The sequence below is a fragment of the Pseudochaenichthys georgianus genome, chromosome 20 (genome assembly GCF_902827115.2).
Source record: "Pseudochaenichthys georgianus chromosome 20, fPseGeo1.2, whole genome shotgun sequence".
Taxonomy (NCBI): Eukaryota; Metazoa; Chordata; class Actinopteri; order Perciformes; family Channichthyidae; genus Pseudochaenichthys; species Pseudochaenichthys georgianus.
In genome coordinates this window covers 22,123,024-22,144,008 of record NC_047522.1, presented here as the reverse complement: position 1 = coordinate 22,144,008, position 20,985 = coordinate 22,123,024, and the positions used below count along the sequence as shown (strand labels likewise).

Below are 20,985 nucleotides of genomic sequence, written 5' to 3'. Positions count from 1 at the left end.
ATATCATGCAGTTTGTCGGTGCCTTTTCCTCCGTGTTGTCCTGGTTTGCTGTGCTGCCTCCTAGTCGCCACCATGGTTTGCTGTGCTGCCTCCTAGTCGCCACCATGGTTTGCTGTGCTGCCTGGGGATGCTCAAATCGCTCAGAGAAAGGAGTACGAATGTACGGCTTCCCCACTGACACAGAGCGGAGGAAAAAATGGCTGGCTCAAGTCAGCAGGAGCAATTTCACGACCAACAGCAACACAATATGTGATTTATATACAAACACTGCATTTGCACTTTTTCACAAAACGAAAACCACACCATTGGGAAAGCTTAATGTTTTGTTTAATACAAAAAAACAGGGAAAGGCTTGAAACACAGAGTTGAGACTCAGGGTGCAGGGTGAGGGTCTCAGTGCAGGTATTCAGGCTCCATTGAACCCCCCTCTGGTTCTTGTGCTGAGAGAGGGAGTAACAGACAGGAGAAAGGGTTATACACACCCAGAGCCATTTAATAGAAGAGTTACGACATCTCCGTTCACTCCAATGGACCACTTTTTTACAGCAATGGCGGATCGTGGAGCCTCTCAATCGTTCCCCGGAAGTTAGCGCCAAGGCTGGCAGAGCTGTGGAGTTGCAGCATAATAGACCGTTCGTGACGGACTTTTAAAGGTAAGAAGAAGTTTAAAGATGTATATTGCGGATATTATCAGTACATCTGATTCAAATGAACATGTGTATTAAAGGATGTCAGTGGATTATCCCTAAATTAGTAGATTTAGGGAACGTTTACAGATAACAGATTAAGCTAGCATACCGAAGCAAGTTAGCAACACACGTTGAACAGCCTTTTAATTGTAAATTCCGTTCTCTCTGTCATTTCGTCCAACATGTTGAATTAGAGAAGAGGTGCTTCTAAACAGGATTGTATGCGGGGGTGGAGGGAGTTAAATATTAGATAAATATAACTTTGGTGCGTGTAAGAGTGAGTGTTTTTAGCAGAGCCATATTGTGTCCTTGTGATTATGTTGATTATTACCTGTCTGTATAATGTTGCAGCCCAGCTGATTCTGGATTGATGGCAAAGGGAGAGGGACTTAAGGGAGAGTGAAAACACAAGGTACGTTTAATACTACTGTATCTCCCCAAGGCAATAGGTGTGCTATATAGGTGTGTATAACCCTTTCTCCTGTCTGTTGCTCCCTCTCTCAGCACAAGAACCAGAGGGGGGTTCAATGGAGCCTAAATACCTGCACTGAGACCCTCACCCTGCACCCTGAGTCTCAACTCTCAGTGTTTTTCAAGCCTTTCCCTGTTTTTTTGTATTAAACCAAACATTAAGCTTTCCCAATGGTGTGGTTTTCGTTTTGTGAAAAAGTGCAAATGCAGTGTTTGTATTAGGGATGTCCCGATCACCTTTTTTTGCTCCCGATCCGATTCCGATCATTTGATTTTGACAATCTGCCGATACCGATTTTTCCCGATCCGATCTTTATGCAATGCATTAAAAGAAAAAAAAGGTAACAGATAACGGCTGGTCATCCAACGCGATGAATTCAGCTATCTTGGCTGTTATTGTGTTGGCCTTTTCACTGTTCTGGGGCAGTTTCTCTTTCCTTTTAAAAGTCTCTGAAAGTGTCGGTTGCTTCAGTGCCGTTACCTGAGTGGCCGCTGTGTACTCGCCGTGTTGTTGTTGGTGTTTGTTTCTCAGGTAGCGTATTAGATTGGTCGTGTTGAACGTAGCTCTGTTCTTTCCACCACGCGGAACCTCCGCCTTGCAAACATTGCATCTGGCTGTTACACTGCCTTCGCTTTCAATTTCATAATACTTCCAAACTCCTGACATTTTCTCTGTCCCGACTCCCGAGTCACCAGCTGAACGTAGCCTCTCGTTAGCTTACTGCTACTATTAGGCACTGCGCCCACTCTGTTGCCAGATTTCAGAGAAATAAGCAACCAGGTCTATGAAAACAAGCCCAAAGAAAGCAACACATACATGATGTTGTGTAATTTGAAACCAAAACTAAGTCCTCAGGATGACTTTAAGACGTGAACATGGTCATTTTTGTTTTGTAACATTAAATTAAAAAAAAAATTATAAAAAAAAAAAAATCCCGATCCCCGATTTTTTTCTCCCGATCCCCGATCTTTTGAAAATCACGTGATCGGCTCCGATCCCCGATCACGTGATCGGATCGGGACATCTCTAGTTTGTGTATAAATCACATATTGTGTTGCTGTTGGTCGTGAAATTGCTCCTGCTGACTTGAGCCAGCCATTTTTTCCTCCGCTCTGTGTCAGTGGGGAAGCCGTACATTCGTACTCCTTTCTCGGAGCGATTTGAGCATCCCCAGGCAGCACAGCAAACCATGGTGGCGACTAGGAGGCAGCACAGCAAACCAGGACAACACGGAGGAAAAGGCACCGACAAACTGCATGATATGCTCTTCTATGTTTATTGAATTCCATGTATTTGCAATGGATGTTCCTAAAGCAACACATTTAACATCATCATCATCATCATCATATCCTGTCGGTCTCCTGTCCTTTCTGAAAGCCATAAAGACGACATTAGTCATTTAGATAACTTGTGTCCTCGATTACCAGGGGATTACTGAAACTACCATGAATTTAAGAAAATGGTAGAAATGAATCCAATCTGAATTTTAAAGCATTACTTTAGATCCCCTCCCTCTAAATGTATCAATAAACATTAGAAAGTGATGCTCCTGACTACCATACAAGTTTAAGAAGATAATATTGGTTTGAAAGAATTCAAAGCTATAAATAAACAGCAAGAGGCTCTTTAACCAAGGCACTGTTAGTAACATGTAAACTAGTTGTTCACACTAATTCTAATATTATTACTTAATATTAGCAAATTCGATTTTATTTTTGAAAACATATTGATGTAAATACATACACATATCGATTTGTTGTATAAATATTGCAAATCGAAACCTTTATTCACTAATAATTACCAAATATCGTAGTTCTATCTCCTGTTATCAATGCATTCACATTGCCCGCCATGAACTTCCGGGGAACGATCCTCGTCTACATGAACCACGTGATGATAACCGTTTTTGGACTTCCGGTGTCGTAACTCTTCTATTAAATAGCTCTGTACACACCTATATAGCACACCTATTTCCTTGGGGAGATAAGGTGTTTACTTATATAAAACAGTAGTATTAAACGTACCTTGTGTTTTCACTCTCACTTAAATCCCTCTCCCTTTGCCATCAATCCAGAATCAGCTGGGCTGCAACATTATACATAATCACAAGGACACAATATGGCTCTGCTAAAAACACTCACTCTTACACGCACCAAAGTTATATTTATCTAATATTTAACTCCCTCCACCCCCGCATACAATCCCGTTTAGAAGCCCCTCTTCTCTAATTCAACATGTTGGACGAAATGACAGAGAGAACGGAATTTACAATTAAAAGGCTGTTCAACGTGTGTTGCTAACTTGCTTCGGTATGCTAGCTTAATCTGTTATCTGTAAACGTTCCCTAAATCTACTAATTTAGGGATAATCCACTGACATCCTTTAATACACATGTTCATTTGAATCAGATGTACTGATAATATCCGCAATATACATCTTTAAACTTCTTCTTACCTTTAAAAGTCCGTCACGAACGGTGTATTATGCTGCAACTCCACAGCTCTGCCAGCCTTGGCGCTAACTTCCGGGGAACGATTGAGAGGCTCCACGATCCGCCATTGCTGTAAAAAAGTGGTCCATTGGAGTGAACGGAGATGTCGTAACTCTTCTATTAAATAGCTCTGGTGCGGGGGATGTGAAGAAGATCATTTAAAAACCTCAGTATGCTTAAGAGGAAAACATCAATTTGTCCCATTGAAGTTTAACACACATACTATATATCAAGTGACATAAAAATGAATATACCAGAAAAACGCTGTATTAATATTTCTGCTACACGTTATTTTAATACTTTACTACGGTGGCCGAAAGGTGCAAACACACTACAACGAAACATTTCCGTTATGAGAAACGCACTGCAGCTGCAGAAACAATGCAAATATAAAAAAAAAGGTGTGCCATAACACATTCAAATGCAGAAACACCTTCACCAACTTCACAACACATGCAGCATTTAGTACAAGCACTGCATAAACAAAACGCTGCAACATTAAAAAGTGACGCACACAGCTGGGACCGCAGCGCTTGGTGACATTCAGGATTGTAAAGTTGGAGACAAAAATGTTTTTGATCACATGACTCCTTCTGATATTACTGGAGATTTGCTGTGAGCTAGCTAGCTAACGTAGCTAACCTAGTCATTTTAGATTCACTGACGAAACACTGTTTTGTTTTGCACACAACTACACAACTCTTCTTTTACCCTACCTGCAAAACTTGCTCCAAAATCTACATACTGGTACCAGAAAAAGGAAAATATGGTGTCACTTAAAGATCAAGAGGATTTGAACAGTGTAAGATCAACAAAAGGAGAATAATATAAAGCGAAAGCCTGTAATGCTATTCAAACCTGGACAGAAACCACTTGATGTATTCTCTGCACACTCACAGAAGTAAAATCATATGCCTTCACCTATCACATATCATTAAATGCACACAGCACACTGGGGCAGGAAGTCACGAGGGATGTTAACCAACATTACTGTATCGTGACCATCTCTATGTCAATATTTCGCAGTAGCTTAACCTACACTGAAATGACATGCGGAGTCACGGCCCTGATGAAATACTCACGAGAGCCGCTCCTCACTGAAGTAAAACACTGTCAGCTGGTGATTTATGTGAAAAAATGAAATACTCCATGGTAATAAGGCCTCCTGTTTAGTGAGCAATCATTCATATCCAGTGGAGCTGCTGCTGGTCATGGTTACCATGGGGACCGAGGGGAGGGTCAGGGTTTCTCTTCTGCCGTGGTGGATCTATGTGGACGTTTCGAGTCTCATAGTGGACCTTTTGATTTCTTTTAGTCACACTTTTTCTCTCTGGCCTTCTAGTCAGAGCGGAGTATGACACCTGACTATTCCCTGTGTTTTTATTTGTTATATTTCTGTTGTAAATTATTGTCTTTTATTGTGATTGTAGTAACAAAAAAAAAAATCGCTTTTAAATGTGCTATATAAATAAAACTTGATTTGATGTTGTGGATCTACGTAGTCGTTTCATTGTTGTATAGTAGTTGTGTTGGTAATTTATTGTCTTTTTGAAGTCATTTTCTAGTACCTTTTGGTGTTGGTGTCAGTTGTTTTGTGTCTATTTGTAGTCTTTTTGGTCATTTATTTCTTTGTAGTAATCTGCTTTTACTGTTTTCTTTGTTAGTCTTTGTAATCCTTATTTTTAACTTTAAAGTCGTTTTGTTTCTTTGTCGTACATTTCCAACTTGTTTGTCTATCTGTACCCTTCTTTGATAATGCTGTATGTCTCTTAATATTAAATTAGCCTCTACTTTCTCTCTATTTCTAACTGTTTTGTGTCTTTGTAGTCATTTAGTAACATTTTGTAAATGTGTCGTTTTGGTTAAATTTGTAGTCGCTGTGATTTCTTATGGAGTCATTTTGTGTTTCTCTGTAATTGCTTTGTGTCTCTTTGTGGCCATTTCATTTTCAACAGCAAACTATCTAATCATCACAAATCAGGACCAGAGGGTCCCGAGGGAGTTCGGGTTAGCCTCGGGCCAGTTTACAATCGTCCTGTTACATAATCCATTCATGGCTGTGGCACCTTTCCAATCAATGATGTCAGCTTTCACCGCATCACTTGCCTCTCAGGAGTAACACATAGTGGCCTACCTCCTTCCTCGAATGCCTCTGGACGATCTGGCCTGCAAACACAATCCCTCGCTGATAAAAGCCGTCATCATTTCTTCCACCATAACACCCGCTGTGCTTTCTGTTGTCAGCTGATCTCATCCTTTTACATGTTGTGCATCCACGACAGGAGATATCAATCTGGCCGGAGAGTGTGATAACGGAAACCGACACGGAAACCTTTTCAAAGAGGATGGAGAGAGACAGGAGAGATGTGTAGAGATGCAGCGTGAATGGCACTTCCCATCAGTATAATTGGTTGAAATGAGCTACAGTATGATGGCCACCTGCTGACTTTCATTCAGAGCTCTTCTGCATTGAAATAGTGCCCAATAGGCGCATTCACACCGCAGTACTTTTCCCACAAAGGTTCATGAGAATTTAGTTCATGAGAACTCTTTAGTTCTCATGAACTAAGTACAGATCGCGTTCACACCGGAATAAATCTCTGGGGGTTGATTAGGCAAATGAAGCCGCCGACGTCACTACTTCTTCTTCTGCTTTGGGTTTACTGGCAGGCCGCAAACCACTTCACGGCGTATACTGTCGCCCAAAGTCCCCGACCGGAAGTCCCCGGAGTTGGGGACTGGTTGGGGACTGAAGCCTGAGTAAATCGCCAGAACGCCGACACCTCCTCATCTCCACCGCTCCCATGTTTTATTTTGTGTTGCCATAAGTTAGTCTCTCTGCGTTTCTGCGCTGGGCTAATGCTAATAATGCTAATGCGAGGATAATAAAATGGCGGCTTCACAAAACTTTTTGGGAGTTTTACGGGGCGTGGTTTGCAATCCGCCCAGCCAATCAGACATAGGAACCTTTTTCTCCCACGAAAGTCCCTGCTCTCTAGCAGGGACTGAAAAGGGGGTAAAAAGGTTCTCATGAACTAATTTTAGTACCGGCTCTTTTTGGTGTGAACGCGACAAACGAGTTCTCATGAACCTTTGTGGGAAAAGTACTGCGGTGTGAATGCGCCTAATGTCGCTCAGTGGGAGCAGCAAGCGTTAAGGCACACAAAGGAAATCAACTTTGCCATACTAGCTATGCATGATACACTTCAAAATTAAACAAAAAGTCTCACAATCTCTGTTGTCGTGTCCTCAGATGCACCGCCAGTTTCAAGATGCAATAATAATATTTTAATATGAAAGGGTTGGTCGCTCACAGTGATAAATCCAGAGAATTATCACAGTGCATTTCCCCTCAGCTCTGGAGCGTTCCAGTCTCTGTTTATTGTCTTGCTTTAATAGCCCATGACTTCACTGCATTGATCCCAGTCATCCCTCTTAAAGTGCCATTTCTACAGCAGCAGGAAGCAGCTCTGAAATCTCACTCCACACTACTTGCGCTGCCGCTCAACTAACAGTTCTTCTATTTATACTTCCGCTCATGATTTGAAACTAAAAGCAGAGCTGTACGAAACGTGACTATCTGGGAAGTGACAGAATGTATTTTAGTGTGTTAGTTTCTTTCACTCGACATGAGATGCCAACAAATGCATGCTTAAAGTTGAATTAGAACAACTGTACGAGTGCATTTATGGAATTGTCCACAATGTGAAAAATGTAGAATATCTGTCCCTATAATATCCCACATTACTAGTTTTATATTCTGTATATCTGTAGGAAAGTCAAATCCTTTCTGCATCACAAACCGTATCTCAGTAATCCTTTATACTCCTCATCAGTCTCCAGTCACACTCCCATCTTTCTTCTTAACGCACTGAATGAACTGTCAGCTGAGGTGTGTTTAAACACCATCCCCATGCTGCTGGACGATTTATATTCAGTTACAATGTGCTGCATCGCATCATTATTGCGATCACTTGTGTGGCAATTCATCTCGAGTTGAAGGTTAAAAGCTTGATAAATAATGTCAAAGTGAATAATCAGTTCCCGCAGTCAGGACTCAGGAGCAATTTCACTTACCCGTCATTAAGAGCAATTTCAAAAGGCGCGTTTAATTATTGCAATAAACAGGCTGAGAACTAGATATGAGTGCATATTTACCGAGGCATTTACTGAGCTTCATAAAAACATTATTTGTTATTGCTGAACACCTCCAGAGTGTCTCAATAGCAGAGAAAGGAAGGCATGCACTCACTACTTATTCTATTTTTACTGGGTAATCCAATAGATTGACTTTATAACCTCCTCTCTACTGCCATCCCATTAGACCTTTCATCCCCAGAGGCATTTATATACCTCCATCTTCCCCAGCCCCTTTATGCATAAGTTAAGTCTGTATCGCAGCACCCACTTATTGATGACAGAAAATCCTCCAACCTACTTTTATATAACGCTGAATGCAGTGAAGGAAACCCACAACAATCCTCCATAAATCTGTCACCGCGTCCCCGGCAGACATCTGCACAGTCTGGCAGTCAATTATCTCCCCTCACCTTCCGAAGGCCTCCCTTTAACGCGGCAAGGGAGGCGGCAGAGACCCCTATCTTTCCCCGATCTTTATCCGTACTCTTGGCGGAGCTGTCAGCTTAAACCTTCAGTTAACCTCCGGAAAAAACCCCGTGAGAGAAAACAACCTCCACATCTGCACGTCCAGAGCCGGGGGTTTAATGTGGCATCGTACATAATGGTTAGAAAGTGATGTTGACAAACGCCATGAAGCCAATCTGTGAGATGATGAACACATGCTGCATGATGACAGATCAATGAAGAATGACACGACAAAAAGCCTCAAGCAAGTCGCTACACATGGTCTATCTAATAACAGGAGAAAGCTGCATCTATTTTGGTTATCCCCCCCTCCGTTAATAACTGATCACAAGTGGGTTCCTACGCTGCCGTGTCAATGAGTCCAGAGGATGACAGTCATGTGTTGATGTATCCAGACAGGAGGCACGCAGGTCCGTCGATCGTCCACAACCATCCATCCACACATTTCTCTCTTTATGCAAATACCTCCTATCTAGCTCTTCTCCATCTTCAGCGAGTTCATCTCCTGGCTATCTGCCCCGATCAATACCCAGCGCACCACAAACCCAGGGGACAAGCATCACACGGCTGTCTTGATTTATTTTCATCCCCCTCTTTTTGCTTTTTGACTTCAGTGAGATATGAAGGGACTCAGCAGCAAGCCAGGGATAGGACAAGCCAGTGGAGTGATCGTTGAGAGGGAAAGCAGGATCGATGGCTTCCCTATCATTAGGATTTATTAGCCTCAGTCCTTTCTCTCTGTCTGCCCGAGGACCCGTCTCTTGAGGAGGTCCAGTGTATCCTCGGCCAGAGCGTCTCTCAGGGCGCTGAAGAAGGCGTGATAGTGGGCCGTGTTGTGGATCATGAGCAGGACCCCCGCCAGCAGCTCATTGGTCACCAGCAGGTGGTGCAGGTACGCCCTCTGGTGGTTCCTGCAGCAGTAGCAGCCACACCCCTCCACCAGGGGCCGGAAGTCGCCCTGGTACCTGAGAAAAGTTCAGAGAAAGTTCAGAGATGGGAAAAGTACTCAGATCTTGTTCTTAAAGGTCCCTTATTATACTGTTTTTCATCAATATATTACAGGGCTCAGATATATACAGAGCATGTCTTCATCATTGCAGCATTACCCATAATCCCCTCTGTTTCAGCCCTGTTTCCAAAGTGCTGATTCTCTGTCTGTTACTTCAGATGAAAATAAGCAGCCCCCTCCCCACGCCCCTCTGAGAGAGATTTGGTTACAAAGACCTCAATGGTGCTTCTATAATATAGAAATGGATCAGGACAAAAAGAGAGAGAATCTTTGTTCCTGAAACATTCAGAAGGTTGCCCTCAGGTTAGGAGGAGACACCTTATCGAATCAATGATTTAAGCCTTCAAAGCATCACTTGCTTCTCAGAAGTAACAAATAGTGGCAGCTTTACTGATAAAACCCTCCTCGGGTCCTCACTCCTTCCCCGCTAACACCCGCTGTGACAGATGAAAGCAGCTGGAGTTTTATTAGCTGCTACAACAAACCTCTTGTCTTTCAGATTGATCTCAAAGGAAGTCATCTGCGTCTGATCATCAGGATTCAGATCTCCGTTGTGTTGCGAGTCGCCCGCCGTTTCCTGATCTTCACCCGGCTCCAGCTCTGCCAAAAGCATACATACATACATCGCATTAATTCCAGCTCGTTCACACCGTAATCTCACAGTCAATCCAGCCCTCCACACGGATGCAAAGGGCTGGAGAAGGCATACCATGGCGTGCCCCCTTTCCATCACCGCTGTGTCCTATACTCCCCCGTCAGTTACATATAATTACTTCCTGACAAAGCCTCACACAGATGGGCGTTCACTGCAAGGTGACTTCACTTAATTTAATGAGTGGAAAAACAACGGATGAAGAGCCATGTTACAGGGCTGTTGTTCTGCACGGTTACAGTGAAGACACGTGAGGAAGATGAAAAAGACGGGGGGGAGAAAATGGAGCAGAGTGGCCGATAGTAATGCATAACATAAAAGGTAGCAAACGACGGGTTTAGTGCGAGCCGAATCGGGTGGAGCCGAGAGCAGACGTGTAAAACAAAGCATAAAGAGGAAGCTTATTAGCTGCTGATACGGGGAGAGAGGGATGAGGCTTGACAAAGAGGGGGGCGGCTAGCACTGAAGAATAGCAGTCCATTTAACGGCGAAGCGGTCCGTAGTAAACCTTTAGTTTTAGAGCTGCAGGGAAAACATATTCACAGTTTTCCTCTTTCTTTTACGATAAAGAGACGAGCACATTTATTCACCGTTAAATTAAATACATTTCATAAATGTAGCTTAACCTCATCATGTGACTCCTGCAGTGATAGAAGATACTGCCTCTGATAGGACTAAGGAAGGAAGGAAGGAAGAGAGGGAGGGAGGGAGGAAGGGAGGGAGGGAAGGGAGGAAGGAGGGAGGAAGGAAGGAGGGAAGAATGGAGGGAGGGAGGGGAGGAAGGAAGGAAGAAAGAAGAAGGGAGGGAGGGAAGAAGTGAGGGAGGAAGAAGGAGGGACGGAGGAAGGAGGGAAGGAGGGAGGGGAGGAAGGAAGAAAGAAGGGAAGGATGGAGGGGAGGAAGGAATGAAGGAAGAAGGAAGGGAGGGAAGGAGTGAGGAAGGGAGGGAGGAAGGGACGAAGGAGCGAGGGAGGAAGGAAGGGAGGAAGTAGGGAGGGGAGGAAGAAAAGAAGGGAGGGAAGGAGGGAGAAGTAAGAAAGGAGGGAGGGGAGGAGGGGAAGAAGGAAGAAAGAAAGGAGGGATGGAAGAAAGGAAGGAAGGAATTAAGGGAATGAAAGAAAGGAAGGAAGATAGGATTGAAGGAAGGTTAGTAGGAAATAAGAGGGTGAATAAGCGTGTTAGAAAGTACCCTAACCCCCCCCCCTCAACGGGACCTTATAATTGAGAGAGAGGGGAATTAGATGTTCTCTCCAGGTGTGACACCTCCCCGCTCTCAGCTCCTCTGAACTCCATTACGCTCCCTGTGCAGAATCGATTAGTTCTGTCTGACACGTCGTGCTGCAGACACCAGCCTCGCTCAGTCCGTCAGACGAGTTTCAAGCTACTTTTTAATGAAGCACAAAGACCTCAGCCTCTCCCACAGCTCCCGTCACAAGACGGCCTTAGATTTCCACAATCAGAGACACGGACCTGGACTGCGGTCGAATAGTCCAAAAATAACGAATGTGTGTCTGCTGCTGTGGGGGAACCATGGAAACCAGTTTTCTATACAGCGGACTACAACTTGGATGTTCAATAAGAACGAGGGACTCATCTAGAGACTCTGCACCGTGCTCTGATGCTGCTGCTTTGCTTTATGAACGTGGACAACAGAGAAACATATTCTTCATGACCAAAGTTGGAATTGAAATAAAAAAGGAAAGTGAAACTTCTGCTCGTCACCCTCTCCCTCCAGTCCACATTAATACCAATGATCCCAATACGTATGATTGTATGAACTAAAGATCTTAAAATCAATACAGATGTATTTATTATAAATGTTAGTCCTTAACATCTATCACTGTGTATATCACCATTCAAACATCTTTTAAAAGTTGAACAAACCCCACACAGCTCAGTAAAGACTGAAATGTTGACTTTATTTGATCATTTCAGTAAAAACTAACGTTCATATTTCTCTTTTTGATTATAATACTGATTAACGTTCAGAACAAAGCACTTTGGCAACTTACCACCTATGTTTTAAAAAGCTTAATAAGCACCGTAACTTTCATGATATCATTTCTCCGTCATAATCGTTTGTTTCCGTGAACGGCCGACTGTTGAGTGACGGCAAATGCTGTGGCTGCAAGGCATTGTGGGGCAGCATTTTCGCTTCTCCTGTCGGTTAGGGAGGTCCAGTGGTTCCTAAGCTAAAGGAGGTTATAAAGGAAGTTTGAAGCCTCCTTTCCTTTCATCTAGAGAATTGGAACGGCACTTATCGTGGCTGCCACTGAGGGACTTCCGGGTCATCTCACTCCGATAGGAAGGTTCCTACACTAAAGGGACTATTCGACCGCAGCCCAGGACTTACTTGTTACCAAACTGGAGTCGGTATGAGATACATGATTGATTTCATTTCTACCCCTGACCCGGGCTGGAAAACACACACGCACATAACGTAGCTCCAACACTCATTAGACCCATCTTTGCATGATAAATCCCTGACTGCAGGGACGCTCAGCTCCAACGTTCACACACCATGTCCCTTTCGTTTTGTAAACACAGAATTCATCTTGCTCTCTGCAAATTAAAACTAAATGAGGGGATGGTCATTTCCCAAAAACACTTAAAGTCTGCGCGCTGAACCATTTCAGTCTAGTTAGAGATGTGTTCATCAGAGAAAAGTCCCTCTGCTGCGAGATGAAGAGCCCTTTGCATGACCCAGAAACCTCTGTTATTATCTTGAACTCACATCAGACACTCCCCAAGTATGCTCAGCTCGCTATCGGCCACTTTTAATCATCTCTGCCATTAATAGCATCAAAGTGGTGCGACTTCTCGTATCTAAAGCCCTGTGTTCAAGACACCTCTGCGTATTTACAGAAGGACTCCTACCATGGTGAGAGGAATCATATTCTCCACCACAATCTCATTCAGCTCAGAATTCATTACAAACCTGATCAGGCATGTAGCGAGAGAAAGACCCCCTACCCAAGCTCACAAATGACATCGTGACATGTCAGTGTGCTGCAGGCAGGAAGTGCAATTACTGAAAGAAAGTTTCCAGTTTTTTTAATTGTTGAGTTCATTTTCTTGATAAAATGATCAAAACAACCCGACTTGTAATCTGGTTTGTTGGAGCTGAATGGCAGAGACAGAAACAGTCCATTCAACGGAGAAGCGGTCCGTCGTAAACCTTTAGTTTTAGAGCTGCGGGGAAAACATATTCACAGTTTTCCTCTTTCTTTTACGATAAAGAGACGAGCACATTTATTCACCGTTAAATTAAATACATTAACATTTCATAAATGTAACTTAACCTCATCATGTGACAGAAGATACTGCCTCTGATAGGACTAAGGAAGGAAGGAAGGAAGGAAGGAAGGAAGGAAGGGAGGAAGGAAGAAAGGAAGGGAGGGAAGAAGGAAGGAAGGAGTGAGGAAGGAAGGAAGAAAGAAGGGAGGGAGTCAGGGGAGGGAGGAAGGAAGGAAGGGAATGAAAGGAAGGAAGCAAGATAGGATTTAAGGAAGCATAGTAGGAAATAAGAGGGTGAATAAGCATACGGTCTGCCGTGTCCGAAAGTAGCCTTAACCCCCCCCCCCCCCCAACGGGACCTTATAATTGAGAGAGGGGAATTAGATGTTCATACCTGTCTTCTAATCTGGTTTGTTTGGAGCTGAATTGTTGTTTTGCTGTCTTTTAAAAGTTTGCTGATGAAGGTCGTTCCCTCAGAAACAGATATGAGCAGTGTGTGAAACAATGTGTGTGTAATCTAAGTCCTTCAGCAGATTAAAGAGGGGGGGGGGGGGGGTGATGCAACTTTAATGAGAATGTGAGAGCAGCTCAAAGTTAACAAGCTTGATCTACGTCTGAACTGAATTCATGTTGCGACATCAAACAGACAAACACAAGAGAAAAGGAGAATCAAAGAAAACTCTCTGAAAAATGTGGCCCTCAGTGAAAGACTTTTGGATAGCCGCAGTGTTTCCACCAGACCAGGGCTGAGAGGGCGTCCACCCCGAGAGCGCGCGGGGGGGGAGTGTGACGTCACGTGACTTGAATTTAGAATTGAGCCATCCCTTATAGATACCATCTCTTTACGTTAGTGATGGGACGCTCTTCATTTTACCAGAGCCTCAGTTTTACCACAGAGCCTTCCAGTTTTCACTAGCACCCCCCCCCCGCTCCACTAGCACCCCCCTGCTCCACTAGCACCCCCCCCCCCGCTCCACTAGCACCCCCCTGCACCACTAGCACCCCCCCCCGCTCCACTAGCTCCGCCCCGCTCCACTAGCTCCGCCCCGCTCCACTAGCTCCGCCCCGCTCCACTAGCTCCGCCCCGCTCCACTAGCACCCCCCCTGCTCCACTAGCCCCCCCCGCTCCACTAGCACCCCCCCTGCTCCACTAGCACCCCCCTGCTCCACTAGCACCCCCCTGCTCCACTAGCACCCCCCCGCTCAGTGGTCAGTGGTCAGATGTCTAAATCGCGCACGTTCCGTGTTGTCCTGTGGCAGGCACCGCCGATGTCGGGGAAGCGATCTTCAATACTCCGAAAAGAATCCCACCAGACTCCTTTGCCCCTCAGAGGGATGTCCTTGTCCTTTTTCGTTTTCGTCATTTCAAGCGATAAAAACTCTCGATCTTCACTCTAATTATTTATTTTTTTGGACGCCCTCGGCTGGAGTTCAGGGCGTTCCGAGCTGAATGATGGCGTCAAATGACGGCAAGACGCCCCCCTGGCGGAAACGCCGGATAGCCCTGCTCTAAACGAATCACAAGTAGAAACACATTTCTACTACTTGCACTATTTTATCTGTTTTATTGTGTTGCACTGTTGGAGGAGCCTGTGACCTGTGTCATAACTACACTGTACCTATGCACACATGACAATAAAAGCCTTGAAACCTTGAAAACAACCACACCTGCGGGGGGCGCTCTACCTGCGAGCTCCGGGTTCGAGGAGATGTTGAAGTTGAAGATCAGAGCGCAGCCTCGCTCCGTCACCTGGAAGGGGAAGAAACCCTCGAACAGATCCACGCCGGCCTCCACGCTCGCCAGCACCTCGTCGGGCCGTCCTACACCCTGCAGCAGCCTGACAGACAGAGGGAAGCTTTCGCATTAAAAAGGAAATGGATCAATCATGTGTATCAACATTAACTCCCCCACAGACTGCACATTACCCTCTAACAACATGTGCACCCTTGTGTGTTTGAGCTCTTTGCAGGCCTTCAGCTCCCTCTGACTCCCGCCTGCAGGCATCAAGGGCAAGCCCAATTTAGCATTCGGTAATGACTCCACTCACAAGCCAACATGGTGGAGCTCAGAGGCAGCCGCTGCTCCGACTCTCTGACACAGATCCTCCATCACCGCCGGGAGAGGAGCACTCATGTGCAACAGACTCTTATCAGAGTGTCTGGTTGGAGACATTATAGCTCCATCATTTAAAGAGGCCATATCATCTCATGTTCAGGTTCATATCAGTATGTGTCTCTGCTCTGACATGTCTCCATGCTTTAATGTTCAAAAAGCTCTTTATTTCTCTCATGCTGCCCTCTTTTCACCCTCAGAGCCCAGTCTGCTCTGATTGGTTAGCTGATCGGCTCTGTTGTGATTTGTGACAATGACAATGCTGGTTATTAAGTTTGAGGTTTTCCATCGTTGTGTACAAACTGGATAAAACGCGGGCATTTTGTTGTTGTTTGGGAGGTTGATCCCGCCCCTGCCCCCGCCTCGCCGTAAGAGAGACGTAAGCGGCGCCGCCTCTTAGCTCCGGACCTCTTGCTTCTAGACCGACAATTTTTTGGAGCTGAAAACGAACCGGATTCCGGAGCTAAGAGGCGGCGCCGCTGCGGTGTGAAGAGGAAAAACCGGTACTTTTCAGGCTCGAGCTCCGAGCCGGCCCTGAAAACACGTTGGTGTGAAAGCAGCGTTAGAGAGGTCTCACCCCTTGGCACGTACAATGTGTTGGAGCGCTAGCCAATAGAAGCATGAGCGTTGAGGGATTTTAGTCTTTGCAGACCATTTACATGCACCAAAAACTATATGACAAACTACTGGAAAGGGAAAACCCTAAAAAGCAAAATAGGGCCTCTTTAAAACAAGCATTTCATCCACGAAATAATTGTTATTTGTAGCACTCTTTCACATTTTTGATTATGTCATTTATTTAAAACATCCATTTAAGATGGTAAAGGACGTTTGTAAGTGTGTGTACAGTATTTGATTGATCCAACATGTTCTTTAATGATAAATATGAGTAGTTGCAGGTGTGTTTTGTTTCTTTAAGGATTTACTGCAGGCTGTTCCTAAACCAGTGATTAAATCAAAGCATTCCTCATTATAATTGATGTGAAGACAATGAATAGCAAAAGGTACCCTGTGTCCACCGACCCTCTTGTGTTGTGTAGCAGCAGCTGATTTCATGTCTTCAGACCCTGCCTTTACAACTGTAATCAATAAACACATTTCTCTCAGTCACAGGCTGACCTGGGTTTGTCCTCAGGCAGCTCTTTGGTCACCGCGCTGATGAGCTGGGTCCTCAGAGCCTGGGCCATGGAGCCCGTCTGCAGGCCGTCCAGACAGAAGCCGGACACAGGCCTCTTAGCCGTCTCCTTCGCCGAGCGCACCCTCTCCTCCAGGATGTCTCCACCCTCCACCACCCCAAACACCTCCACGCCCTCCAACTCCTGCCGACGACACGCATGGGAATGATTAGAGTCAAAGAAACCCTGAAAGATGGAAAAGAACAAGGAACTAAAAAGGAAACATTTATACTGAATGCGAAAACACCCGAGAACCCATCTGTGTTTCGATGCCTCAAGCTAAACTGCTGTGGGTTGTTTGGCTCCGGCTCATTCTACATTTACACATTTTTGTCCCAGGGGAAATTTGGTTTGCAGCCAAGCAACAGAATGTACAGAAGAGCCCATCTCAGACATAACGGTAGTGAAATGCATACAACATATAAAGCCGCTATAAAAAAGGAAGACATTTCTTCCTACAGATATTCCCTCTTCTTCTCGCACACCTCTTGATAATGCACATGTGTACGTGCTGAGAATGTACTCCTTCTAATCTCATGTGTTCAGCTGCAGCACTGCAACCCCTTTAAGTGAAAACACACCAAACATCCATCTTTGTCTCATGTGCTTCTGCCGTGCATGAATAATTAACAAACGCAATCTGTGTGTTAAGGCTGTCTCTTGTGTGTGTGTGTGTGTGTGTGTGTGTGTGTGTGTGTGTGTGTGTGTGTGTGTGTGTGTGTGTGTGTGTGTGTGTGTGTGTGTGTGTGTGTGTGTGTGTGTGTGTGTGTGTGTGTGTGTGTGTGTGTGTGTGTGTGTGTGTGTGTGTGTGTGTGTGTGTGTGTGTGTGTGTGTGTGTGTGTGTGTGTGTGTGTGTGTGTGTGTGTGTGTGGACCTGGGATTTTTGGTGAACCAGGAGACACTCATCCAAGTGGGCGAGGGAACGATCCACTGACTTTCGGACCCTCTTATGGGAGGTGTTGATCTGCCACGTCTCTCCGTCCGCCATGCTCTGGTACCAGTCTGGCTTCACGGCCTTCTGCAGAGCCATGAACTTAGCCACCGTCAGCTCGATCCGCCCCCCACTGCCCCACACCGACACCGTCTAAAACAACACAGAGAGAACATTTTTATGTTAAAAATGTTAAAGGGGTCAGATTCAGTTGATGTTCAGGTGTATGTCAGTATGTAGTGTCTCTACTTTAAAGAGTCCTCTCCTGCTGATGTTCAGGTGTATATCAGTATGTAGTGCCTCTACTTTAAAGAGTCCTCTCCTGCTGATGTTCAGGTGTATATCAGTATGTAGTGCCTCTACTTTAAAGAGTCCTCTCCTGCTGATGTTCAGGTGTATATCAGTATGTAGTGCCTCTACTTTAAAGAGTCCTCTCTTGCTGATGTTCAGGTGTATATCAGTATGTAGTGCCTCTACTTTAAAAAGAGTCCTCTCCTGCTGATGTTCAGGTGTATATCAGTATGTAGTGTCTCTACTTTAAAGAGTCCTCTCTTGCTGATGTTCAGGTGTATATCAGTATGTAGTGCCTCTACTTTAAAGAGTCCTCTCCTGCTGATGTTCAGGTGTATGTCAGTATGTAGTGCCTCTACTTTAAAGAGTCCTCTCCTGCTGATGTTCAGGTGTATATCAGTATGTAGTGTCTCTACTTTAAAGAGTCCTCTCCTGCTGATGTTCAGGTGTATATCAGTATGTAGTGTCTCTACTTTAAAGAGTCCTCTCTTGCTGATGTTCAGGTGTATATCAGTATGTAGTGCCTCTACTTTAAAGAGTCCTCTCCTGCTGATGTTCAGGTGTATGTCAGTATGTAGTGCCTCTACTTTAAAGAGTCCTCTCCTGCTGATGTTCAGGTGTATATCAGTATGTAGTGTCTCTACTTTAAAGAGTCCTCTCCTGCTGATGTTCAGGTGTATATCAGTATGGAGTGTCTCTACTTTAAAGAGTCCTCTCCGGCTGATGTTCAGGTGTATATCAGTATGTAGTGTCTCTACTTTAAAGAGTCCTCTCCTGCTGATGTTCAGGTGTATATCAGTATGTAGTGTCTCTACTTTAAAGAGTCCTCTCCTGCTGATGTTCAGGTGTATATCAGTATGTAGTGTCTCTACTTTAAAGAGTCCTCTCCTGCTGATGTTCAGGTGTATATCAGTATGTAGTGCCTCTACTTTAAAGAGTCCTCTCCTGCTGATGTTGAGGTGTATATCAGTATGTAGTGCCTCTACTTTAAAGAGTCCTCTCTTGCTGATGTTCAGGTGTATATCAGTATGTAGTGCCTCTACTTTAAAGAGTCCTCTCCTGCTGATGTTCAGGTGTATATCAGTATGTAGTGTCTCTACTTTAAAGAGTCCTCTCTTGCTGATGTTCAGGTGTATATCAGTATGTAGTGCCTCTACTTTAAAGAGTCCTCTCCTGCTGATGTTCAGGTGTATGTCAGTATGTAGTGCCTCTACTTTAAAGAGTCCTCTCCTGCTGATGTGCAGGTGTATATCAGTATGTAGTGTCTCTACTTTAAAGAGTCCTCTCCTGCTGATGTTCAGGTGTATATCAGTATGGAGTGTCTCTACTTTAAAGAGTCCTCTCCGGCTGATGTTCAGGTGTATATCAGAATGTAGTGTCTCTACTTTAAAGAGTCCTCTCCTGCTGATGTTCAGGTGTATATCAGTATGTAGTGTCTCTACTTTAAAGAGTCCTCTCCTGCTGATGTTCAGGTGTATATCAGTATGTAGTGTCTCTACTTTAAAGAGTCCTCTCCTGCTGATGTTCAGGTGTACATCAGTATGTAGTGTCTCTACTTTAAAGAGTCCTCTCCTGCTGATGTTCAGGTGTACATCAGTATGTAGTGCCTCTACTTTAAAGAGTCCTCTCCTGCTGATGTTCAGGTGTACATCAGTATGTAGTGCCTCTACTTTAAAGAGTCCTCTCTTGCTGATGTTCAGGTGTATATCAGTATGTAGTGTCTCTACTTTAAAGAGTCCTCTCCTGCTGATGTTCAGGTGTATATCAGCATGTAGTGTCTCTACTTTAAAGAGTCCTCTCCTGCTGATGTTCAGGTGTATATCAGCATGTAGTGTCTCTACTTTAAAGAGTCCTCTCCTGCTGATGTTCAGGTGTATATCAGTATGTAGTGTCTCTACTTTAAAGAGTCCTCTCCTGCTGATGTTCAGGTGTATATCAGTATGTAGTGTCTCTACTTTAAAGAGTCCTCTCCTGCTGATGTTCAGGTGTATATCAGTATGTAGTGTCTCTACTTTAAAGAGTCCTCTCCTGCTGATGTTCAGGTGTATATCAGTATGTAGTGGCTCTACTTTAAAGAGTCCTCTCCTGCTGATGTTCAGGTGTATATCAGTATGTAGTGTCTCTATTTTAAAGAGTCCTCTCCTGCTGATGTTCAGGTGTATATCAGTATGTAGTGTCTCTACTTTAAAGAGTCCTCTTCTGCTGATGTTCAGGTGTATATCAGTATGTAGTGTCTCTACTTTAAAGAGTCCTCTCCTGCTGATGTTCAGGTGTATATCAGTATGTAGTGTCTCTACTTTAAAGAGTCCTCTTCTGCTGATGTTCAGGTGTATATCAGTATGTAGTGTCTCTACTTTAAAGAGTCCTCTCCTGCTGATGTTCAGGTGTATATCAGTATGTAGTGTCTCTACATGTTTCCATGCTTTAATGTTCAAAAAGCTCTTTATTTGTCTCATACTAAAGCACTTCTTTTCACCCTCTGTCTGAAACCAGAGCCCAGTCTGCTCTGATTGGTTAGCTGGCCGGCTCTGTTGTGATTGGTCAACCCCTTAGAGATGTCCCACCCCTATCACGTACAATGTGTTGGAGCGCTAGCCAACAGAAGCGTGAGTGTTACGTAGTGATTTCCAAATACAACAACAGTAAACAAAGGAGTCCAATCGCCTTTGCAGACAATTTACATGCACAGAATGACACCCTCAAGGAAAGGGAAGATCCCCCAAACAATAGGGCCTCTTTAAGATGAAGCCGGCTTTGACATAATTCTTGCTCTAAATAGATAGGCATTGAGGGAAACCCCTTTTTCTCGCCAAGAGTAAAATGAGAACACTAATGCCAACAGCAGCATAAAGACTGGAACAGGAATATGAAGCTAGCCTGACTCCATCCAAAGGTAACAAGTTCACCAATCAAAAACCATGTCGTATTGATCTCCTCGGAAGCTTAATCCCACCTTGTTAGTTGTGTGTCCTGTGGGGCAGGGGGTCGCAGGGTCGTGGAGCGCGCAGTACAACACAGTATCATGAAGACCTGCAGAGAGCACAAAGTACAAATCAATGCGAGTCACTCACAGGGAACAAACTCCGTCAGAGGGTCAGCGTCAGCGAAGGCCGAGCGTGCAGCGGGTTGACGGAGCGAGGCGCTTTCTTACAGCGAGAGGTGAGGCCTTATCAGCAAGCGCAGCTGGAGCTGGAGACCAAAAGGGGGCAAAACAATAGGCTGGAAATGCTGTTATTATCTCTAATTATTCATTCCCTGCTCTTCCCTCTTAGGACTTCAGAGACGGCAAATAAGTAATCCTCTGACAGTTGAGCGATGTG

General features: G+C 44.6%; 1 protein-coding gene and 1 long non-coding RNA gene across 5 annotated transcripts in view; both read right to left on the bottom strand.

Moving 5' to 3' along the window:
- Positions 1–350: 350 nt before the first annotated feature.
- On the bottom strand, positions 351–7,446 carry LOC139435896 (uncharacterized). Its single transcript, XR_011645107.1, has 3 exons — positions 6,883–7,446; positions 5,787–5,984; positions 351–440 (listed from the first exon to the last, which is right to left on the bottom strand). It is a non-coding gene; the product is annotated as an uncharacterized lncRNA (long non-coding RNA).
- Positions 7,447–8,358: 912 nt separating this feature from the next.
- The window catches only part of qtrt2 (queuine tRNA-ribosyltransferase accessory subunit 2), a 22,607-nt gene continuing 9,980 nt past the window's right edge, over positions 8,359–20,985 (bottom strand). For 3 of the 4 annotated variants that reach the window (XM_034108525.2, XM_034108524.2, XM_034108522.2), the window contains exons 4-9: positions 20,619–20,695; positions 17,318–17,527; positions 16,388–16,587; positions 14,824–14,993; positions 9,752–9,866; positions 8,359–9,222 (exon numbers count right to left, since the gene is read on the bottom strand). In XM_034108525.2, the coding sequence (XP_033964416.1) occupies positions 8,982–9,222; positions 9,752–9,866; positions 14,824–14,993; positions 16,388–16,587; positions 17,318–17,527; positions 20,619–20,695 (1,013 nt within the window). In that variant the 3' untranslated portion in view covers positions 8,359–8,981. The remainder of the gene's footprint in view (positions 9,223–9,751; positions 9,867–14,823; positions 14,994–16,387; positions 16,588–17,317; positions 17,528–20,618; positions 20,696–20,985) is intronic. The other variant, XM_034108523.2, reaches the window with a different exon arrangement.